The 24,819-nt window shown below is 40.1% G+C and overlaps 2 protein-coding genes across 2 annotated transcripts; one reads left to right on the forward strand and one right to left on the reverse strand.

The window, feature by feature from the left end:
* Window positions 1-3,255: 3,255 nt before the first annotated feature.
* LOC140805286 (caffeoylshikimate esterase-like) lies at window positions 3,256-4,884 on the reverse strand. Its single transcript, XM_073161542.1, has 2 exons — window positions 4,286-4,884; window positions 3,256-4,055 (listed from the first exon to the last, which is right to left on the reverse strand). Exons 1-2 carry the CDS (start codon window positions 4,814-4,816, stop codon window positions 3,606-3,608), a joined length of 981 nt encoding a protein of 326 aa, XP_073017643.1. The 5' UTR covers window positions 4,817-4,884; the 3' UTR covers window positions 3,256-3,605.
* Window positions 4,885-5,988: 1,104 nt separating this feature from the next.
* Window positions 5,989-11,653, forward strand: LOC140806048 (uncharacterized). Its single transcript, XM_073162488.1, has 2 exons — window positions 5,989-7,913; window positions 8,055-11,653. Exons 1-2 carry the CDS (start codon window positions 6,375-6,377, stop codon window positions 9,693-9,695), a joined length of 3,180 nt encoding a protein of 1,059 aa, XP_073018589.1. The 5' UTR covers window positions 5,989-6,374; the 3' UTR covers window positions 9,696-11,653.
* Window positions 11,654-24,819: the final 13,166 nt, after the last annotated feature.

Consider the following 24,819-nt stretch of genomic DNA (forward strand, 5'->3'; position numbering starts at 1 on the left):
CAGTAGGTCCAGAGGGACCCTAGGGTGGTCTAGGAAAGGTTGATGTGTGGCTGGTCTCGTTAGGTGCAAGCTAGGATCGAAATTATGGAGGGTAGCGCAACTAGTGTTTTCCAATGGGACTTTGCTGAAAATTCCAGCAGCTTGTGGCTCGTTTTCGTGGGTCTTAGTGGGCTGGAAAAATGTGGTTTATGGGCTGGTAGGATGTATTTTAGGCATGGTTTAAATTTGGGAAATTTTGGTTGAGTTTCGGGTCGATTCGGGTTAAAATCGGGACCCCGGTCCAAGTTTTAAAACGAATTGATTAAGTTTTGAAACGGGCTCGAGTTTACGTCTAATAAATATTTTTAAAAATATTTTGGGACATGTTAAGGAGTTTGGTAAGCTTCAGGTCAATTTTAGAGGTCCAGGGTCAAAACGATAATTTTTGGGTTTCCAGGGGCAAAATGGTCATTTTGCACCCGGGGTGAGATTTTGGTCCTGGCAGCGCCCTGAGCACATTTTATTATGTTTTAAATGTTTATGCATCATGAATATGATTTTTATGAAATTATGAAAATACGTTGCATGCTTGGTTTAAAGGAAAAATTATGTATATGCATGCTTTTATTAAGTGATGAATATGATGACATGTTTTGAAGGAAGTGATTTAGTTGTGACTAACACGATGACACGATGATATGATTGGAGATATCGTGAGGGAAAAGGCCCCAGAGGGAGCCCGTTTACGGGAGAAGGCCCCAGAGGGAGCCCGACGATCGTATTTCCATTGACATGATATGATGACATGATAGGCTCGGGCTCAGTTGACGGGTGAGAGTGTCGCTGATGTCCCCCGCCGCCGGGTACCGCGGTTACACGTAGATGGATCCATCGACTGACATGATGACATGATGATACGAAAGTCACAGCTAATGAACGGAATTCAAATTAAGATTTTAACATGTATATGCTGATACGATGATACTTGCTATTACCATGTTTTGACAGGTCACAGTTACGCATATGATATGATTTTACATAACACGTTCACGAATGCTTTTAAGTTCATGAAAGATATGTTGAGTATGATATTTTTCACTGCTGTGTGCTACGTATATGTACTTGTTATTACTGGTACAGGTGTGTTGAGTCTTTAGACTCACTAGGCGTGTGTGATGCAGGTGAACATTTTGATCAGTAAACCGGAGGTGCTGAAGACTGAGTAGGCAGGCGGGTGTGTGGTGACACGACCCGAGGACCATTATTTTCCGCATATTGATTCATCTTTTTTTTGTGAGGAGTTACACATTTTTACATGTTACACATTTTTACATGTTGATGACATTACGCTTGTTATACGTTTACGTTTATGTTGATTTTGGACGACTTTAGTTATTTTTAAACTGCGTCATTCTTGTTCATAAATAAATATGATTATTTCAAAGGTTATTTTATAATTGCAAGCTTTAAAAATAAAAAAAAAATTCCGCATTTTTTTAAAACGAGTAGACGTTTCACTACCATAACATCTTAAAATATATCCATAAATATTTCTTATAATTAAACTTATGTTCCTCGACTAATTTCCCAATTCGTTTTAAAACTTGAACTTATGTCCTCGTTTTAACTCGAATCGACTCAAAACATAACTAAACTTGAACCATAGCTTATTAACACTTAACCATACCCTATGCAACTCAAATCATGCCGTTTAGAACCCTTGGAATAGACTAGAATTCTTCTGGAAATTCCTTCCCATATTTCGAAAAACCAATCCTAAACCAACCCTAAATTCCTTCGACCCTAGCTCTTGACCGACCCATCCAGACCCTAGCTGACCATGTTGGGAGCCTAACCGAACCCCTTAGACCCTTCCTAGACCAGCTCTACATCCCATGCATGCGAACGTGCACCATTCGCTCTACTTCTCATGCGCACAGTTAGATTGGATCCTAGCCGAGCGCCTTCCCTTCTTGGACCATCCCGCCATCCTTGGACCACCATGACTCATGGCTAGGACCCTCACGAGCCCAGCCCCTCGCTTGGCCAGACCTTGCACAGCCTCCTTCCTATTTTCTTCCCAAAAATCGAGCGCTGGCCCTCATGCCCTCACTTTTTGTTCAGCCTTATGCAGCCTCCTCTGAGGCTCATAAACCATCTGAAATTCATTCCTTCTAATGGTCATACTATGGCAGCCCCTTTGTGTATCAAAAACATGAATTTAAAAGCATGAAAACTCAAGTTTTGATCATGTATTGCCATAAAAACGAAAATATATCATATTTTTCATGCAAACATGTATTAACACACAAAATATGGTATAAACGGTGAGTGAAGGAAGATTAAAGCGTGCTTTTGCGTATTTCACGCATGAAAAACAATTTGAGATGTGAAGAACGTTGACAGAGAGAGACGGGAACTTACTGCGTTTATTTGCCCTCAAATTTCACGTGAATGTGCTTCAAAACTTGAGGAGTACGTGTGCATGTGATCGGGTACCCTAGGAGTCCTGGTGTGGTGTGCGTGTCTTTTGATTTGTTTTAGGTTGGAAATTCTAAATTTTGATATAAATAATTGCGTAATAAGTTTGGCCCAATAAAATCGATATAATAGGCTCATTAGATAGTAGTAAAATATCAGAATAGTTTTCGAAAATATTAGTCGAGTTCACAAAAAATCTCTATTTTCATCAAAAATCGATTATCGGCTTAAAATACGACTCGGCTCGTAAAAACACATCAAAAGATGCAATTTTCAAAAATAATATATTAAATATACCATATATTAAATAATTAAAAATAATCATTTAATAAAAATATTTTCCCTTTACGGTCTCTGGTCTCCGTTCCTCGATTGCGTCTAGAATAATCCTTAAAAACCCAGTTTTATGCATTCTCATAGAAAACTATATTTTAAATATATAAACATGTCTGTCACATTTAATTAATGCAATTAAAATAATTAAATTAAAGATTTTTCATTTTTCTAGATTTACATACAGTTGGATTACGTTATCGAATTTTAGACCTTACAGTAATACAACTGACAAAGATGTGATGTTAGAAAATTAACACAAAAAACTCTTGAGAGACGATTTCATGATCAATTTTGTACGACAAATATTCTATTTGAGTCATCTATGAAAAAAAATTAATTTTTATATAAAAAATATTACTTTTTATTATAAATATGTACAAAATGGATATATATAAAGAATAAAAATCAGTCAAATAATATCACACAAGACTTATTCGAAAAATAATATTTCCCTCGATATTATAGGATGAACCTGATTCGACATAAACCTGAACCGAAGTTCTGAAAACTAATTGTCAAGAATACCAAACCCACAAACTTGGGAACTGTTTGACATAGATACGTGAGTGTAGTGACTAGTGGTTGCACAAACCTTTCCCACCATCCATTAGGTACACCAAATTCCTGTGTATCTTGCAACAAATTTAAATTTGTGGTTGCTTACAAGTAGATAGATCAACGTTTTGGGTATGATAGTCCTCCCTCCCGCATTTGATCAAACTTGCAAAAACACAAAATCAACACCATTCATCGATACAAAATCCGACACTCTTTGTATTACCTTGTCTATCACAATAACGTATGATCAACTAATGTATTAGGGAATTAAAGCTAGCATTCTCGACTCTTTGATCAATCCAAGCTCTCATATCACCCAACACCAAATTAGCATTCTCGTCGGGCTCGCCTTGTATCAACGAGTGGTACATCCCTTCATACAACTTCAAAGTCTTGTCCTCGCTACTGGCCTTGTCGTACAATTTCTCGGAGCCCGATGCGCAAGCTAGCCCATCTGATGTCCCGTGAGCCGTAAAGAATGGAATGGTGACCTTGTCGAAGTTGTTCTGAACATACTCGCACTGTCTTTGTAACTCCCTCATTGTTCCCACTCTAGGCTTCCCCGTGTACCTTCTTGGGTTGCTCGCGATGATCTTCAATTTCTCGGGATCTTTGATGGCTTTGCCGACCATCTTGTTGTCCGGCATTGCGGCCCAGGTGTCCGCCAAACCAAATAGCAGTCCATATGCGAATAAGTGTACCTTCAAAATGCAGACACATTTTGTAAAGGATATACCGTAATATTCCTCCCAGATTGTAAATACAAATCTTCCCCAATCTTTCACTGATAAGATACGACCAACGTTTAGTGTAAGATTTCAAAATGCAAAAAGGATTATACAAAAAACACAAAATTCAGAGCTAAATTTTTCACAAACTTTTGATCAGATATCAGAACTTGAACAGTCAATCAATTCAAACGAAAGAATACCTTAGAAGGCTTCATTGGTTCAGGAATGACGAACAACGGAGCCGAGAAGATCAAACCTGTCCATAAACCCTTCTCCGATTGGAAGTACATCAACAGCGTCGCAAGCCCGCCCATGGATTCCCCAAGCAAAAAAGCTGGCAAGTCCTTGTACTCCTCGCTAACCCTCACACTCTGAAAGAAACAAAGGGAAGCGGCAGCGACTTTATCGAGGTCTCCGAGGTAGCACTTTAGCCCGTCGCTTCGGCCGTGGCCGAGGAGATCGGCGGCGAAGACCGCATAACCCCAGTTGGCGTAATTCATGCAGAACTTCTGGAAAAGCCATCCGGTGTCGGACCCGTAGCCGTGGGTCATGAAGACGGTGGCTTTGATGGGTTGGGCGGGATCTAGGGGGAGGAATGATTGGGTGAATAGTTTGCCGTGTGGGGTTTGGAAGTAGGATTTGGCGTTGCGGACGCCTTGGGAAGTGTAGTACTCTTCCTCCGGCGTGTCGCCCCAGAAGTTCGGAGGCGGATGGTGTTGTTCCGGCGGCATAATGGAGGGGGAGAATGGTGGGAATTTGGGACGGCGTGGGCTTTTATGTGGTGGGTTTCAGTGTTTCACCAAACGTGATATTTTGGGGACGCGGTGGTGGGTGAGGGAGTTGGTGAACTAACACCGTGGGGTCTATTCTCTTTTATTTCATTTGATAAATGGCAAAAACTTGTGTGAGACAGTCTCACGGGTTATATTTGTGAGACGGATCTTTTATTTGGGTAATCCATGAAAAAGTATTACTTATTATGCTAAGAGTATTACTTTTTATTGTGAATATGGGTAGGGTTGACCCGTCTCACGGATTAAGATCCGTGAGACGGTCTCACATGAGACCTACTCTTGATAAAATTGGAGATAAATTTTTACATCCAAATATAAATGGGGGATTTGTCAAAAAATCCCTATACCCATTCTTAACTTACTCTTTATTCTCTATCCCACTAAAACTTTGTTTCAACTCCCCGTTTCTTTTAAATTTTCAAATTTACCATTATATCTTTATTTTGAAGAATTGATTTTTCTTTTGTAAATAATGGCCCATCATGCTTCCGAAAAATAAATTAAATCTTTTACCTCTTTGACCGGAGTACCACCGGGTTATATCCACCGTATTTTACGAACTGCTCCTCACAGTCCAACCACACGATCGCAACCGATGGTTACTGACGCAGATTCCTTCAGCAGCACTTGGCACAACCCTAATTCGTTTCCTACCTTAGGGTGTACAATAAAAGATAAAATTTTGAAAATAATACATGAGAGGGGCTAAAAGCAAAGATTTCTTTTATTCAAACACAATAATTTTATTGATACATAGTAACCTCCTGTAGAGGAGGAGAAACTTGTTTAGCTACTAATAGTAGCTGAACTCAATACACACATAAACTTGAAAGAAAATATTACTGTTTGGGCTAAAAATAATTTAATTACAAGCCCAAGTTAATTCTGAAGCCCAATTAAATAAGCCCATAACAGACTAATTCTTAATCGATTCAAAACTGATCACTGAGCGCGGAAGAGAAAAAGAACGTGGGAGGATAGGTAGAAATCGTGGCATTAATGGAGCAGATAGTGGAGATCATGGGGGAGTGGAGAAAGAGGACACAGCGGCTAGGAAGAAAAAGGAGATCGGCAACACAGGACAACACACACAACTCTACAGACAAATCTGCAAAAGCTCTCTGCTAAAATTCCAATATTCAAGCAATAGTTTTTCAAGCTTTCCAGCAAATTTCTAGCAATTTACGTCTTCTCGTTTTAGATTTCATCAACTCGATTTGTTATATTTTTATGTCTTGTAAATTCCTACGGTTTATTGAAAATATAAACAATGTCAGGGGTTTATTCTTCAAATTCCAATAGTTTTCTTCATTTTGGCGTTATAGTTGTTTTAGGAGATTAGAACCGACGGTCAAATTTAGAATTCACTTTCGTTTGTTTTAGAAGTTAGATTTTTATCATTTTCACACAAATCGGTGCACTTTCGCACCTGGCACGCCCGCAACACCAAATATTGTGCAAACATATTTTTGGCACGCCCGGTGGGACCATCACTATGCCGCCAAGAAGAAAGGAAAACGTGAATCAGGAGGGTGGGGAGTCTCTGGCGAATCAAGAGGGAACTCAAGCGCCTCAGCCAGAACAACACGTTGTTGAACCACAGGTTGAAGAAATGGATCTACAGATTTCTACTACTAATGACCAAGTCTCAAACAGGGTGATTGGAGAACTGACTGATACAAAGATTGAGGAAATCTCACTGGCATTATCTAAGGCGATGGCTGACTGTTTGAAATCCATTTTGTGTAAGCCGAGTAAGTCCCTTCGAGGAGAGCAAAATACTACTGGCAAAGAGGCTGACCAAGGAAGCAAACAAGTCCAGGGAAGTAATCAATTCACTGAACTCGACCAGGGAGTGGGACATTCAAAGGCTGGCGATGCTCGCCGCCCAGAGTTCGCACCCCCAAACCAACAGGAAGAAAGGTACACGCCTTCACATAACAGGGAGGAAACTTTAGGTGGAAGAGTTCGGCCATATCCACGTACAGATGGAGTGGGGAGTTCGAAACAACCTGTTAACCAAGTCCATGCGATTACTAATCCTTTGTATCAACCAAGAATGGATGATGATATACCACACTTGGGTTATCAGGGAGTTGATGGAAGTTTTCAAGGATGGAATGCTGGTTACAGTACAGGGGCTCAGACTCGGGGGGCAAACTATTATCACCATCTGCTCCCCAACAGAAATGCAGCAGTGATCGATCATGATGTGGTGAGAGAAACTGTTCAAGAGCTATATGGGCCGGCCTTGAGACAAATTGGCCGCCCAAAATTTCTCAAGCCATACCCCGACTACGTAGATGTCAACAATCCATTTCCCAAAGGTTACAAGGTACCAGATTTCAGCCTATTTTCTGGAGAAAATAGTCAATCTAGCCTTGAACACATTGCAAGGTTCACTATAAGGTGTGGGGAGCTGGAAAACTTGGAAAACTTTACTAATTTGAAGCTGAGATTGTTCCCAAATACCCTTACTGGCACAGCATTTTCTTGGTATGCCACACTTCCCCGAAACTCAATCTTAAGTTGGCGAGATATGGAGAAGAAATTCCATACTCAGTTTTACCGAACTGAGCATGAGGTGTGCATCGCTGATTTGTCAAGGATGTCTCAGAAGAAAGAAGAAACAATTGATATGTTCATTGATAGGTTTAAGAAAACAAAGAACATGTGCAAGGTGTTTCTGCCAGAGACTGAGTTTGTCAAAATAGCCCAAAAGGGGCTAGACTTTGAGCTCCAGAAGAAGTTTCAAGGTATGGAATTCAGAGATTTTTTTGAACTTGCAGCAAAGGTTGGGGAGTACGAGGAACTATTGACAGAGGAGTCGGCTAAGAAGAAAACAACAGTGAGCTCTTATTACCAAGAGGTAGAAGAGATTTCCCTGGCCGAGATTCGATCGAACGGCTCGTGCATAGTCCCTTTACTCAAGAGAAAATCCACAGAGTCAGATAGGAAGAGCACCACCCAACCTCCTAAGGACATGCAGTACACATTTGATGTTTCCAAGACAGACGACATATTTGATTTTCTGGTTAAAGAAAAATTCATCACTTTTCCACCCGATCATCAAATGCCTGCTAAAGACGATTTGAAAAGTCAAGAATACTGTAAGTATCATGACTCATATAATCATTCCACTAAATTGTGTTGGGCTTTCAAAAATATTTTGCAGGACAGAATTAACCATGGAATCTTGAAGTTCCCTAACAAACATGATTCCATGGCAGTGGATGATGATTCTTTTCTCCCAGTAGCTTCTGTTCATGTGAATGTGACAGATTTGAAGAATCTTCTCAAGGAGAAAAGAAGCCGATCCTTTGCAGTGAAAGACCTAATAATTAAGAAATGTTGGATCCCAAAGGGTCAACTGTTTGAAGCTAATGGAAGGAATAGTACTGATCGAGTAAGAACAGTTCAACAGCATTTCCCTAGAAATATTGGTGAATCCGCGGCCTATCGGCCGAGGAACCAACATTTCTTCGAGAGACCAGTGCATGAGAATCAAGGGTTCAGAGGGGAGTCATCTTGCAATCAATACCAAAGATACTCGAACAAGAGAGATACATATGGAGTAGAGCCGCGACAGATGGAAATCAACAAAAAGTCAGCTGACCAAGATAGAGAGTGGCGTGTGGATGAAATATCAAAAGGAAAAATGATTGAGAGCAGGAGAGAAAGGCCCAGATACGTCCTTCCAGCTAGAGGGGAGTTCAGTGAGTCTTGGAGGATGGCCCAACACAAAACGTTCCCTAGGCCACCGACTAGGACTCAAAAGAGACGGCTATTGAGAGAAAGAGCTATTGCAAGGAGAGAAGAGTCAGCTAAATTGAGAAAAAAACCCACAATTGATAGTCCAGTCATCAGAGATCAGGTGGGGAGTAAATCCAAGTTTGGAAGATCGGCTACTGAGGATAAGTTAGTAGACGCTGATGACGATCTGTTAAGTGAGGAGGACGATCAAAGAGAAAAAACAATCAATTTTTACGTTGGAGAGTTTCACATCACTGTGGATTGTGCCACAGGAGTAGTGATACTACCTCAGAGATTTAAGATGATGGAAGAAGAGGATGGGGAGTTGATGTCCCAAGAATCAGTGCAAAAGAAAGAGCATGCAAATAAACTCCCTGAAGGGAGTTCAAGAGTGATTATCAAGCAGGGCCACCCAAATAAGCCCCAACAGGTGATACTTGAGAAACCTACACCGGCCATGACCAAGCACATCAGGCCATTGTACATCAAGGCCCATGTCAATGGGAAACCAGTGTCTAGGGTCTTGATTGACAATGGCTCAGCTGTGAATGTTCTTCCGGTAAGAATGTTGAAAAGTCTCGGCAAAAATGAAGAAGACTTGATTCCTTCGGAAGTTTCGGTTGCTGCATTTACAGGGGAAACTACCAAAACCATTGGGGTATTCCCCGCTGATGTTACTGTGGGGAGTATGTCATCTTTATGTGCATTTTTCGTGGTAAACTCCTCCGCCAACTTCCAAGCGTTGTTAGGCAGAGATTGGATCCATGCAAACCAGTGCATACCATCCTCAATGCACCAGCTTTTGTTATTTTGGAAAGGGGATGACGTGGAGGTCGTAGAAGCGGATGGACAACCCTTTCAAACAAGTGCAAGTGCAGTGGAGGTCAGATATTACAATGGGGATTTTGGGCCTATCAAAATTCGTAGCAACAGCAAGAAAGAAAATCCGTTGTACATGCAAACACCAACTCCAAGCTCGGTGTTGGAAAGAATCCTCAAACCTACTGTTCTCGTGCCGTCTAGGCCGATAATTCAGCCGCTGATTGAGGAGATTGATGGTTGATTTGAAACAGAAAGAAAGAGAGGTAGCTGCAACCTCTATATGGAAGGCGCATGTGCAGCAAGTACTGGACAAAGTAGTGGGAGAGGAAGCATGGGACACCTATGGAACCGAGGTTGTCCACGAAGAGGAATACGAGGAGGATGAACTCCAAGTTGATGAATTGTTGATGGCGCCATCTCAAATGGAAGATGGCCAACACGAAGTGCAAGACCCGTTGGAAGAGATCAACTTAAGAGAATTTGATGATCCTAATATGGTATATGTGAGCACATTGCTGGAAGAAGGAATTAAGCAAGATTTGATCAGCTTGTTAAGGGAGTGAGTAAAGAGAACAGAAAGGCTAATATCCAGCGGGGAGTTGGCATTTGAGGCCACTTTGGCATTGTTTCGAATAATTAAAATCCGAGTTCTTAGTAGCTTTCATTCTGGTTGGAAGGAAATTACATGGGATGAGATTTCATACCACCAAAACATGGCTGGAAAGAGTTCCGGAGAATGAGGAGTTAAAGCTCACCAAACGAGGCAACAACGATGAATGAAGAAATAAAAGAGCAGAATGAGAACACTGTGCAAACAACAGAAGAGTATGGAAGTTTTGCTTTAATATAAGAGTAGGCTTACTGGCCACTTTTGTATACGTGTAGTTCGTTATTTCGAGACGTCATATGATGTGAGCCTCGGGGCCACTGATGTAAATATCCATTGTTTATGATTCAATAAAGAAACTGATAAAATGAAATCGTCCAGCAGACCATTTTCATCATTTTGGAGGTATCTTGTTTCATTAGGGAGTCAGGTAAGGAAATAAAAGCAAACAGAGAGGCTGATATTAAGCAGGGAGTTGACCTTTGGAGCTACTTTGGTATGCCTATGTTCTTTATTACTTACATATTGTGAAATATGGATAACAAAGTGGACTCTATAGCCACTTTCAGGGCCACAGTAGCTTTCGTGCTACTTGAAAGGAAGTTAAGTATGTGGGGAGTTGGCCTTATGGCCACTTTTACGTAAATTTGATTGATGTTTTTATTATTCTTATGTTACGAGGAATCATTGATAAGGTAGGCTATACAGCCACCGTATAAATGATTGATTGCATGTGCAATGACAGGCTCGTGAAGTAGGCCTTTAGGCCACTTAGAATATGGCAAGAAAGACCACACTGAGCGGGTAGTTGAGCTCACCGAGCGGAACAACGAATAATAAAGGAAGAACATAAAAGAACAAGGGCGCTATGCGAGCCACAAGAGGACCCAGAAGCGGACTTTGGTATGAAAATAGGCTAACTAGCCATTTTTGTATGTGTTTAGTTCTCTATTGTAAGACTTGATTTGAAGTAGGCCTTAGGGCCACCAATGAAAATATCTGTTGGTTATGATCAAATGAAGTTGGCCAGTAGGCCACTTTTATCATATTGGATTCATTTTGTTTCGATAGGGAACCAGGGGAGGAAATAATTGCGAGCGGGGAGTTTTAAGCCAACATATGGTTTTGATTGAAAATATTGAAGTGAAGTGGGTTAAGTGGATTAAAAACGAATAGAAAACCCATTCCCAACATCCAATACACAACACCCCGTACAAATCCACCTTCGTTCCACATCCGTCACCCAACAACCACAACACCAAACCAACAGTCAACAACTCAAAGGCGGAATCACCGCATGCAAGAACAGTAAATAAACGTGTATGCGGGAAAGGGGTCCAACTGAAGTGCAATGCATGCAAATGGCTGCTTGGGTATGGGGAATGTGACCCAAGTGATATGCAACACACAAAGAAAATATTAGAGTTACCTCTTGGCTACCAATTCATGGCCATATGCACGTTCATTGAACAAGAGAGTCAGTGATCTAGCGGGGAGTTATGCCAACACATGGCTTGAATCAGTTGTTTGTCGGTGGGGTACACAAAACCACCCAACTCCCCACAGGAACTCGATACTAGAAAAGAAACAAAGGCAGTGGCATGTAAACATCTACAAGGAGCCAACATGGAAATAACATAGAGTAACATGGCAGTGATCAATATTGTGGCAAACCAGTCGTCATTCCCTCAAATTTCTCCAGGAGAGTCAAAGTGCCTCAGGGTTAATAATGCAAAGCAGAAAGAAATAAAGAGTCTACTCCAATCAAGACAACAAGAAATTTCAAGGAAGAATAGCATCACATAGTACTCGAGAAAAATGGAGAAAGATTACCAATAGCTGTAGAAGAAGCAGAAACAACCGAAGGAAAATCTTGTAAGGTCGTGGTAGCCGCAAAACCATGGCTCGAGAAGATAGTAGTGTTCGCTCTTGCAGGGCGAGCAGATTCCGATAGAAGCTGTGGTGAACCGGGGAGCCATGACGGTTGGGGAGTCTGTCTAGCCGAGAATGAAAACAACAAAATTTTAATGTATTTCTCATTGGAGCAAATTCACAAACACCATGAAGGCACAATGGTGAAGAGGGGTTGTGGCCAGATTTTAAAATCTAGAAATTGAATGAAGAAAGTGAGGTGTGGGATTATGCAAGATGGAGTAGGAGAAACGCCGGCGAAGGAAATGCGAGCAAGCTCTAAGGGCAGCGATCTTCCAGCGGCAACGAGAGTAATCGGACAAAGGAGAGGCAGAGAGGTTGAAGAAAGTGGGATAGGGAGTTTTGAATCTGGAGAATGAAGAAAGCGGAAATGAAGAAAACCAAGAGACAGTGGCTTGAAATCCAATTGTGAATGGGCTTGGGTTATTCAGCCCACTATCATAAGCCCAACTCACATACAGATAAAATCACGGGCCGCTACAAGTACAATTAAAATTGGGCTCATACACAAGCATTTTGGCCCAATGGGCCAATGCTTGCGGGGGGCAATTGTTTGGGCTAAAAATAATTTAATTACAAGCCCAAGTTAATTCTGAAGCCCAATTAAATAAGCCCATAACAGACTAATTCTTAATCGATTCAAAACTGATCACTGAGCGCGGAAGAGAAAAAGAACGTGGGAGGATAGGTAGAAATCGTGGCATTAATGGAGCAGATAGTGGAGATCATGGGGGAGTGGAGAAAGAGGACACAGCGGCTAGGAAGAAAAAGGAGATCGGCAACACAGGACAACACACACAACTCTACAGACAAATCTGCAAAAGCTCTCTGCTAAAATTCCAATATTCAAGCAATAGTTTTTCAAGCTTTCCAGCAAATTTCTAGCAATTTACGTCTTCTCGTTTTAGATTTCATCAACTCGATTTGTTATATTTTTATGTCTTGTAAATTCCTACGGTTTATTGAAAATATAAACAATGTCAGGGGTTTATTCTTCAAATTCCAATAGTTTTCTTCATTTTGGCGTTATAGTTGTTTTAGGAGATTAGAACCGACGGTCAAATTTAGAATTCACTTTCGTTTGTTTTAGAAGTTAGATTTTTATCATTTTCACACAAATCGGTGCACTTTCGCACCTGGCACGCCCGCAACACCAAATATTGTGCAAACAATTACAAATGATTTTGAAGAAAAATGAAGAGGTTGATCGATGCCTTCATCTTCCTTCTGCTTCCTTATTTATAGAAGGCTTCTTCGGATTTGAAACTCGGACTTCAAATCTTGATAAGCCTTTACAGCTTGCATATGGACCATATAGTGGTTGAGTGGTCCTTTTAAGATGGTCCCTCCATCTTTCTTGATTTGTCTTCTTCTAGATTATTAATCTAGAAACAGTCATTTCTTGCAATTTTATCTGTCGGCATAAATAGTTTATATGCACCTGGATCAGATCAGCTTGTATTTCTTTTCCTGTTTCTTCGAGCTTCTTTTGAAATTCTTTGAAATTTTTCAGCTCTTTTCTTGTTGCATTAATCCTTTTTCTGGAAACTCTGAGATATGAAAAATACATTTTGTTTCCAGTTTTGGTTTAAGTCTTGTTTGAGTTACTGATTCCCATTTGGTCTTATTTATAGATTTATTTGGGTCCAGTTTCTCATCCTTTTATTAGATTTCCCTTATCTTTAAAGATAAAGAATCCAATGTCCCTTGTCCTTTTCCACCGATTATTGGTGGTCCTTGAATTCCACTCACATGATTTTTCACATGGTGGTCCTTCTTTTCTTTGTGGGATGCTGGCATTCTGGACAGATGTTTTCAGACCATCTTCCTACATGTGCCATGTTACAGAATTTCCGACGAGTTTCTTTACTTGCCGGCAGCTTGTTGTTCCACAAAAAGATTTCTCTTTTTCTCGAATAAATCTTCTGCAAAACTTGTTGTTTTTCCTGTCATGGCGTTTAAAAGGAATGATCCGTTCACTGAATGATTATAAAATTTGAACGGAAATTTATTTTGTCCATCTCAGTAAGACAGACCCATAAACCCCAAGCTCTTCTGGTAGAAATATCATCTTCAGTAATTGAAGCAACCAGGGGTGTTTCTTCTGTTGGAGGGTCCTTGATAAATTTTTGAACATTTGTATCTGGCATCCTTAACTTTAGGGGTGATCACGGTGCGGTTTTGCGGGTTTTTTAAAAAAATTCAAACCGAATTGCCATATGCGGTCGGTTAGTATTTTGAAAAAATAATCGCGGTTTTACATGAAGAATTAGTATTACGGTTTTTAGCGGTTTTTAGCGGTTGCGGTCGGTTTACGGTTTTTTTAATGAAAAATATTAGAACATATATTTTAATTTTTTTGAAAACAACAACAATATAGTGTCTTCAAATATAAATTATAGTTCAAAGCATATAAAGATAAAAATAGATAAAACAATAATCAAGATTTAAAACTAAGTTAATAATTTAACACAACATACTTACAACAAAAATGACATTTATACTACTTTATCATTTTTCTACTTTCAAACTTCAAACTAAATATTATAGCAAAAGAAATAAATAATCTAATAAAATATTAATATGAAGAATAATTAAGAAGAAGATAAGTTTTATTTGTAAAAATAAAAATTTTGAAGAAAGTTGAGATTTAATGAATGACAATTTCATAATTTGAATATAGTGTTTACAAATTATTATAATTCTAGGCCAAATATTATGGCAAGCGGTTTAGGCGGTGCGGTTTGGTGCGGTTTTTGGCAAAAAAAAATAACCGAACCACGTATGCGGTGCGGTTTACGATTACTATTTTTAATCGCGGTTTTTTTTAAATATTATGAAAAATGGTGCGGTGCAATTCGGTTCGGGCGGTTCGGGCGGTTAATAAAAAAATTTGATCACCCCTACTTAACTTGATGAAATGAAAGGCTTCATGAGTACCTTTCCCTGCTGGTTCTGGTGCTGCACTGAAAAAGTATAGCTCCAAAACATCTCCTCTGGACAAATAATCATTATTCGCCCAAGTTTCAAGAACAGCTTCCTGGATTCATTTTGGTAGACCTGAAATTTCCGGAAAGCTGGGTGATGTAGTATAAACTGAGGCAAGAGCCCCGAATTCATACCATGCCTTGACCTCCTTTGGATATGAATTTGGTTTCATCCATATTCTGGGATATTTTCCTGAAACATCAACCCTGTTTGTAGCTGGGTTAATGCCAATACGTGTTTTCAATTTCTCCCAATTCTGCTGATAAACCTGAAATGGAGAAATTGCACTTTCATTAGTATCAACCTTAGTTTTGCCTTTGTCAATATGAGGCCTAAGGTTGATCTCTCCCTCTTCAATCCCCGAGGTGAAGGGTTGACTTGAAGACTCAAGATAAGGATCAGGAGTCTCAATTTTTGTTTTGGCCGACTCATCTGGTGATGATCCCGACTTAACACTTGTGCAAGGCGTATTTGAATCCCCCGCTACAGGTATAGAGTCCTGTACTCAAAAACTCTCCATTTGGGAAACCAATGGCTTCTCAATGCCTTGGAGGATAGGCCTTTGCATTACAGACCATAACTGAGTATATGCCTGTAAACAACATGTAATTCGATCAGAGACAACTCTCTTATCGGCTTGTTGTAGTCTTCCCGCAACTTCTGCGTTTACGACTAGCTTGTTAAACTCGTTTTGAAGCATTTCAAGGTGTTCCCTCAAATGCCTCTGCATCTTGATGATGGAATCGATATCACCGCTGTCCATCTCTTGTTAAAAAATCTGCAAGAATATTTTCATGAGATTTTATTATCACAATATCAAAAATATAATTCTGACATAGCGCCTGCCATCTTAATAATCTTGCCTTTTCAGGTTTAGACTCAATTATATTCCTTAAGAAAGCTTTTACCTGTGTGTTATCAACTTTTAAAGTAAATTTCTTTGCAAGTAAAAATAATGGCCATTTTTCAAAAGCTCTTTTTACTGCATAAAATTCTTTTTCATTGATATGCCATCTGATGGCTTCTGCATCTGAGAATAACCCATTGCAATATCTGCATGGTTGTTCTCCGTCTGGTGTGAGCTTAGTAAGAACCGCTGCCCACCAATGATCACTGGCATCGGTATATAATACCAGATCATCTTCATCTTGAGGAATAGCCATTTTTGGAATATTTTTACAAACCTCCTTTAAATGAATAAGTCCTTTTGTGTGTTCTTTTGTCCATATAAACCTTGCATCTTTTTTCAATAATGGACTGAACACCTTCCTGTGTTTTGCTAGGTTTTTGATAAACATCCCAGCAAAATTAACAACTCCTAAGAAACTTTGAAGTTGTTTCTTGTCTTTGAGAATTTCTGGAAAATTATTCTGCACCTTTTCGACTATGTGGTCTTGCAGAATTATTCCTGACTCATCGATTTCAATCCCAAGGAATTCAATCTTTCTTGTAGCAATGACTGCTTTGTTTTTAGATAAAATCAGTCCTTCTTTCTTGCAAACATTAGAGAAAATCTCCAAATGCTTGACATGTTCATTCACATCTTTAGATGCTATTAAAACATCATCAATATAAACAAACATAAACTTAAAATAATCTTTGAAAAGATTATCCATTTTCTTTTGAAATATCTAGGGTGAATTAGCCAATCCCATTGGTAACACTTCCCAAATATAATGTCCTTGAGGTGTGGAGAAAGCTGTGAATTTCTTGCTTCCTGCCTCCATCCGAATATGATAAAATCTGGACTTACAATCAAATTTAGAGAATATCTTTGCATTGCGTATGCAACTGATTAGATGTTCTCTGCTTGGTATAAAATACCCATCAAACTCCAGAATTTTATTAATTTCTTGATAATTAATAACCAATCTGGGTTTACCTCGTTTTATCTCACCATGATTTCTTACCAGAAAACCTGGACTGCTATATGGTGACATACCTGTTTTGATCAAACCAAGGTCCAAATGTTCCTTGATTATAATCTGCATATCCATTTGATCAATGATGTTCATTGGGACAAATTCATACTCTTTGCCTTCTTTGATCTTAAGGCAAGCCCTGAGTTGATTTCTGTCCCACCATGCCAAGGGATCTTCATTGTAATTTTCTTTGATCCTCCTCTTGACATCTTCCAATGATACCTTAGATTCGAACTCTCCTTCATTTGTTTGTAGAGTTATCTTAAGGCATTCTATATCTTCTGGTTGGAGTACTTGATCTGCTCTTAATTGGAGCATTGTTTCTCCAAACCGTCTAGAATCCTTCATTTTTGGGTTCAGAAGTTGTTCTGAATCACCACGCTTGCTGCGAAACTGGATCGGCAATTTTCTGTAAAATGCCTCTCGTAGTCTCTGGACTATGATTTTGTGATCACAAGGTGTTGTGAACACTAATCTTCTAGTCTCATTTTCTTGTGTATATGACTTGAACATTTGTAGAAAATTATTTCCTAACAATATGTCAGCTCATGTATCATGAAAATAAATTGGTGGTGTCTTCACCTTGTGCCAAGGTGTTTGCCCAGCACCGCCAATCATGATTTCAGTCATCTTAATCCCTTTATATATAATTAAGATTCGTCTGGAAAAATCTCTTCCAGCAATCTTGGGTAATTCTTCTTCCAGATTATTTGGAAAAACTCCTCGTTTTGCTGTACATATTCCAGCACCTGAATCAATATATGCAGCAAAGTATTCTGCCTTATATTGTTCATACAACATTCCTACTTGAATGTATATGGAGAATGGACTTGTGGTCATTGGATTTTCCACATTTTATCCTCTGTCATAAACTTCATTCCATACTCTAGACGTTTCCAAGGTTTGTGTCCTCAAGAAACTCTAGTCCAAGAATCAGTCGATCTGATTCTTTCCCTGGAACTCCTTGAATGTGAACCTCCAATTCTTAGATATTAATCAGTCATTGGTAAGTTCCTATCATCGGTTGTTCCAAATAGTATATTGAATTACAAGGAAATTGATTCCTTTGTTTTGTAATATCAAATACTATTTCTACTTCCTTCCAACCTTCTGGGTATCTAAGTTTTCCCATTGTAGAAAATTTTTTTGGCTCCTGTTGAGTTTCTATGACAGGCGTTTTTCCCCACCTTTAACTTGTTATTCTATCTTCCTGAAAAGATAGTCTTCTTGATTCCAATCTAAGACTTTGATTCCTTTGTAGAATCGGTTTGTCTTGTATTTGGATATCTGTTTCCTGTATTAATGGAAACTCTACTCGTTCTGGATAAACTGCCTGAGTTCCGAATATTTCAGGGATTTCAATAAACTCATTTCTAATAAACAGTTCAGAATGATGTGTATTAGACAGAGCATATGAAATTTGATAGGTAATAGAATATGGCCTATTACCTTCTTTCATCAGCCTTTTTTCCTTGAAGTTCTGATGCAATGTCAAGGCTCGGCTGAAATCTCGATCTGCCAGGTTGTAGGCTATCCTTGGATAGATTACTCCTACAATCTTTCCCGCACAGAGATTTCCTGAGATTGTTCCCAGTACTGAATCTTGTAGATTCCCCATTCTTTTATCGCATATAGCAATATCAATAGGCGAATCTATCCCTTCTTTGAAAGTAGCCTTTATCATAATTTGGATTGCTCCAATATGAATCCAGGACATAGTCTTTGCTACTTCTATCTTGAGTTTTTGTAATTCTTCCTTAATTTCTTCGGAAGGAATTAACTGCATCTCCATTCTATTTCCTGTAAGTTCCATCGGGATTGCCATTTCCCTTCTAGATACTTTATAGATTAGATGATGCTTTCTGTTTCTTATGCCAAGACTTCCCAAGAATTTTTCTACATGTCCTGCAGAGAAACCTTGATATCTCTGTAGACTCGTATTTTCTCTCATGATTCTTTGAACCATGTTATGAGATATTGTTGTCTGGCTGAAAAACCCAGACAGATCTTCATGTGTTTTGTGTCGAAACACCTCGTCTTCAGTCAGATTCCGATTCTGTTCCATCAGATTCTTCCTGACTTAAGACTTCTTCTTCTTCATATATACTTTCATCTGAGGCGATGTCCTCAAATCGGTATACTTGAATAAGATCTTGGTAATAAACCGCTTCTTCAATATCCGGGGTAGGATCAAAGCGTTTAATACCTCTTTTTTCATTTTCTGGACAGTGAGTCGAGATATGACCTCTTGCTCCACATGTCCAACAATTACAGTCCTTGAAACTTTCATTGGCACGAGTATGAGCTTTTCTGAAAGTTTTCTTGGTAGGTGTTCTTCCTGTGCTTCGAGATGTACTCGATGCTTGGGATGATATCATACTCCTCGATGGTCCGCTTCTTTGTCCAGATTTATAAGATCTGGCTTTCTGTCTAGACCATACAATTCATGGTTTCCAAGAACTTTTTCCACTTCGTGCATAAGGATGAGTCCTAAAACTTTTCCTCTTATGCTTCTGTGGTTTACTTCCAATAATTGTTGGAAGATCATTTTTCTTACAACATGTAGTAGCCCGAATTCCAAATTGGGTAATTAACGGATTAATGGTGATTAAGAAGGTTTAAGGTGTAATTTTGACCGAGTCATGATCGGACGGACCGAAGATGGTTCGGAAGCACCGAGAGGTTCGGAAGGTCCGAAGTGAGTTCGGTGGATCCGATCATTAGGTGTCAAGAGTTGATCGACACGTGGGAGTTCGGACGTTCCGAAGTGAGTTCGGTGGATCCGATCATGAGGTGTCAAGAGCAGCTGGACACGTGCATGTTCGGACGGTCCGAAGTGTATGATCGGAGGATCCGATCATGAGCTGTCAAGAGCCAATGGACACGTAGCGTTCGGACGTTCCGAAGTGGTGTTCGGAGGATCCGAACATGGCCTATAAATAGTGGTCGGATTTCCTCATTTTTGACTCGCCAATTCAGAGAATTTCATAGCATTTCAGTCGTTTCTGACAGGTTCTAGTCTTGTTCCGAGATTTGGGCACTAGCGGGGAGCTGCTGGTCTTGTAGCAGAGCTGTGCTCTAGTTGGGAGCTAGCGGCATCAGCGGGCTAGCGACGGACGAAGGTTTGGAATTTTATCAGTATTTATCTCAGGATTATCTAGTTAAGTCTGGTAGATAAGTTTAGTGATGGTTTTCACTTGATGAATAGGCTTGGATTAGACCTGTTGTCTGGTTGTTCCAGTGGATTAGGATTGCTGTGATAGAGGTACGAAAGTACTATCCGAAATATCCTGGTTGAGTATACATTCATATATGTGTTGCATGATTATGTGGTGCATTGATATATGTCATATGATGCATGCTATTATGTCACGTTTATTACTGCACGTTGCATTTCATGTTGAGCCGTATCTTCTTCGAGATAGCCTTTACTGTTGAGCTGTATCTCTTTCGAGATAAGCTATATCTTGGGGCCGCTCAGCCCTGTCTTGTGGACGCATGGACACCGAGAGTACACAGTGGCCGACGGGTCGGGAGGGCTTCGGTGGTCCGGGACATTTTAGGTCCACGTCTGTCTTGTAGTGGATGCAGTGACCCAGAGGTTGGACCGCGCGGCACTATCCACTTGGCGCCTCTAGACTGAGCATTGTTGAGATCCTTTTGTGACTCCTGTTTCTTGACTACCCCGGTATCATGATCATAGCATGTGCATTTCATATAGGTCTGTATACTCATACTTTTGTACTGGGCGTTCTTATCGCTCACGTCCTCGGTTTTGTTTATTCTTGGACACCCCATTCCCACGGGGCAGGCCTCAGGTTGGACAGCTCAGGAGGAGCAGGAGGAGGACGTGAGTATCTGGTTGGTTTAGTTTATCGGTATTGTTTTGATTTCGATTTGGTTGTACTGGATATTTCATTTTGAGTTAGTCTAGACTTCGATTGGGTTGTATAATCGGTATTGTTGTTGACTTTTCCGCTGTTATCTCTGATTATTGTTAATTAAGTTAGTTGCATGCTTAGTTTTCAATTAGTAGGTGATTCTGGAACGGGTCACTACATTTATGGTATCAGAGCATGCAAAGATTTTTGGGACATTAGTAATTCTGTTTTGAGGATTTAGGAGTTGATTTTAGTTTCCTTTCAGATGTCAGGAGATGGAAGCAGTCACGGTAGTGTGGGATATGGCCGTTATGGCGACGATGAGGCTGGCCGAGAACATCGTCGTAGAGATCGTGATGGAGGACGTCACCAAGATCATGATGAAAGGAGACGTAGGAACCGTGTCAACATTATAGATTTAATGAAGATTGGCACCAACCTAGATGAAAGAGTTGAAACAACAGTTAGCAAGGTTAGCTAACGGAGACCACACATCTGGTTTTGCATTCCATACAGATGGAACCTTGTGTCTGTCAGGAAGAATTGTAGTTCCAGAAGATTCTAAATTGAGAGACGAGATTTTATCTCAAGCTCATAGGAGTAAATTGAGTATCCACCCTGGAAGTATGGAAATGTATATGGATTTGAAAACCAAGTTTTGGTGGAGAGGTATGAAGAGAAGTGTTTACCAGTTTGTAGCCAAGTGTTTGGTGTGTCAGCAAGTAAAAGCTGAACATCGAAGATCAGGAGGATTACTTTAGAATCTCCCTATTCCTGAGTGGAAGTGGGAGCATGTAACGATGGATTTGGTCACAAATTGCCGTTGCCTTCTAAGAATTGTAATGCAATTGGGGCTGTTGTGGACCGACTGACTAACTTGTCTTAGTGCAGTGGCAGAGTCGAGGTACTGAAGAAGCCACTTGGGAGTTAAAGAATCGTATGCGTTCAGAGCATCCAGAGCTCTTTTGAGTAAGTACTGTAAGTTGTACTATGGATGTATGTTTTTCCGTTGTAAACCAAATATCAGTTGTGTTTAGCAACAATTGAGATGTAATAACAATGATTGTTATTTCATTTTGTTCATCCTCTAAGCCTGATTTCGAGGACGAAATCGTTTTAAGGGGGGGAGAATGTAGTAGCCCGAATTCCAAATTGGGTAATTAACGGATTAATGGTGATTAAGAAGGTTTAAGGTGTAATTTTGACCGAGTCATGATCGGACGGACCGAAGATGGTTCGGAAGCACCGAGAGGTTCGGAAGGTCCGAAGTGAGTTCGGTGGATCCGATCATTAGGTGTCAAGAGTTGATCGACACGTGGGAGTTCGGACGTTCCGAAGTGAGTTCGGTGGATCCGATCATGAGGTGTCAAGAGCAGCTGGACACGTGCATGTTCGGACGGTCCGAAGTGTATGATCGGAGGATCCGATCATGAGCTGTCAAGAGCCAATGGACACGTAGCGTTCGGACGTTCCGAAGTGGTGTTCGGAGGATCCGAACATGGCCTATAAATAGTGGTCGGATTTCCTCATTTTTGACTCGTCAATTCAGAGAATTTCATAGCATTTCAGTCGTTTCTGACAGGTTCTAGTCTTGTTCCGAGATTTGGGCACTAGCGGGGAGCTGCTGGTCTTGTAGCAGAGCTGTGCTCTAGTTGGGAGCTAGCGGCATCAGCGGGCTAGCGACGGACGAAGGTTTGGAATTTTATCAGTATTTATCTCAGGATTATCTAGTTAAGTCTGGTAGATAAGTTTAGTGATGGTTTTCACTTGATGAATAGGCTTGGATTAGACCTGTTGTCTGGTTGTTCCAGTGGATTAGGATTGCTGTGATAGAGGTACGAAAGTACTATCCGAGATATCCTGGTTGAGTATACATTCATATATGTGTTGCATGATTATGTGGTGCATTGATATATGTCATATGATGCATGCTATTATGTCACGTTTATTACTGCACGTTGCATTTCATGTTGAGCCGTATCTTCTTCGAGATAGCCTTTACTGTTGAGCTGTATCTCTTTCGAGATAAGCTATATCTTGGGGCCGCTCAGCCCTGTCTTGTGGACGCATGGACACCGAGAGTACACAGTGGCCGACGGGTCGGGAGGGCTTCGGTGGTCCGGGACATTTTAGGTCCACGTCTGTCTTGTAGTGGATGCAGTGACCCAGAGGTTGGACCGCGCGGCACTATCCACTTGGCGCCTCTAGACTGAGCATTGTTGAGATCCTTTTGTGACTCCTGTTTCTTGACTACCCCGGTATCATGATCATAGCATGTGCATTTCATATAGGTCTGTATACTCATACTTTTGTACTGGGCGTTCTTATCGCTCACGTCCTCGGTTTTGTTTATTCTTGGACACCCCATTCCCACGGGGCAGGCCTCAGGTTGGACAGCTCAGGAGGAGCAGGAGGAGGACGTGAGTATCTGGTTGGTTTAGTTTATCGGTATTGTTTTGATTTCGATTTGGTTGTACTGGATATTTCATTTTGAGTTAGTCTAGACTTCGATTGGGTTGTATAATCGGTATTGTTGTTGACTTTTCCGCTGTTATCTCTGATTATTGTTAATTAAGTTAGTTGCATGCTTAGTTTTCAATTAGTAGGTGATTCTGGAACGGGTCACTACACAACACAAAGGAGTTCTTTTGTTGATACCCCTTAAGCGTTTGTAATTCTTTTGTAATGCTGTCATATGGCACCATTCTGCCAATTTTTCTTTGAGGAAAGAGGCTCTTCGTGCCAACGTATCTGGATTTCCAGGTACATATTCCCTAATGAGCATTTCTATCCAGGGACTTGGCATTTTTGCGAAGAAAAGCTGCATAGCTATATCTTCTTCGACTCCTGAATTCCATCTATATTTAGTGAATAACATAATATATTCATCCACCAAACATATATCATGTAATTCCAGACTATACAGAGCTTGAGTATATTTCTTCTTCTTCTCTGTATCTTGACTGTTGAAATAGTCTACTCCTATGAAGTGTGCTTTAAATAGGGTATCCATTTTTCCAGCAATCTCACTAAGAGATTCACCAGTTATGACTTATTCCTTCATGTCTAATGAAGTCATGTCCCAAGCAATTTTCACTGATCTCATAAGACTCATTTCCAAAAGTTTAATGAATCCTTCTTTGTTGAGATCGAGTGTTCCTGCTGCAATTCTCATAGCAGATGTCCAATCATCTATGAGATCTTCTCTGTTTTTGAAGTCTAATACATCGAGGTTAAGCATAACCCCGTAAGGATGTATAGGATCCAAAACAGTTTTCTCATAGGGTGTTTGGTGCAAAGGAATTTGATTTCTCCTTGCCCTTGTCCGTGCTGGGTGTGATCCTCCACCAGTATGGAAATCAGATTGAGATTCTCTCATGTTTACATTTTGAGATCCCACACTTTCCCTAGGTGGCTCTTGAGAAGATGACCAAGTTATATCAGGTGGTGTTTCACCTATTGTTGTGTTCATCTTTAGATCTACTACTTTGAGATTTGCGAAAGATTTCGCAAGCTCTTGTAGATCCTCTAAGCCAATCCTTTCTAAAGTTGCCATCAGATCAATTTCTTTTCTGAGACAGACTTGATTAGATTGATCATCTTTTCTTCTTCAGTCAAAGGTTTTGACACCACTCTGGACTTCCCTTGTTGATGTAACAAAGGTTCAGTACCAAAGGACGGTGGTAACCAACCTCCTGAAGTTCGTCTACTGGAACTGGGTTGTTGTTCCAGTTTCTGAATTCTTGTTTGAATATCTTTTAATATTCCAAGAATTTCTTCTTGGGTTTCAATGATTTTCTCAACTCGTTGTGGTACAAAATATAGCATATTGCCATAATTTTGTACTGTCTTCTGAAGAGAGCTTAGAGGAATCTGTAACTATCTCCAGAAACTTATTTATTTGAATCATAAGTTTACCTGAGATTTTACCTGAGGGTGCAGTAGCTTTCCTTTCTGTTTCTGATATCTAACAATAGTTAGATGCACTTGTTTATATTCCAAAATTCTGGAATATTCTTTGTAAATTATTTTTCT

The sequence above is a fragment of the Primulina eburnea genome, chromosome 11, assembly GCF_022965805.1.
Source record: "Primulina eburnea isolate SZY01 chromosome 11, ASM2296580v1, whole genome shotgun sequence".
NCBI classification, from domain to species: domain Eukaryota; kingdom Viridiplantae; phylum Streptophyta; class Magnoliopsida; order Lamiales; family Gesneriaceae; genus Primulina; species Primulina eburnea.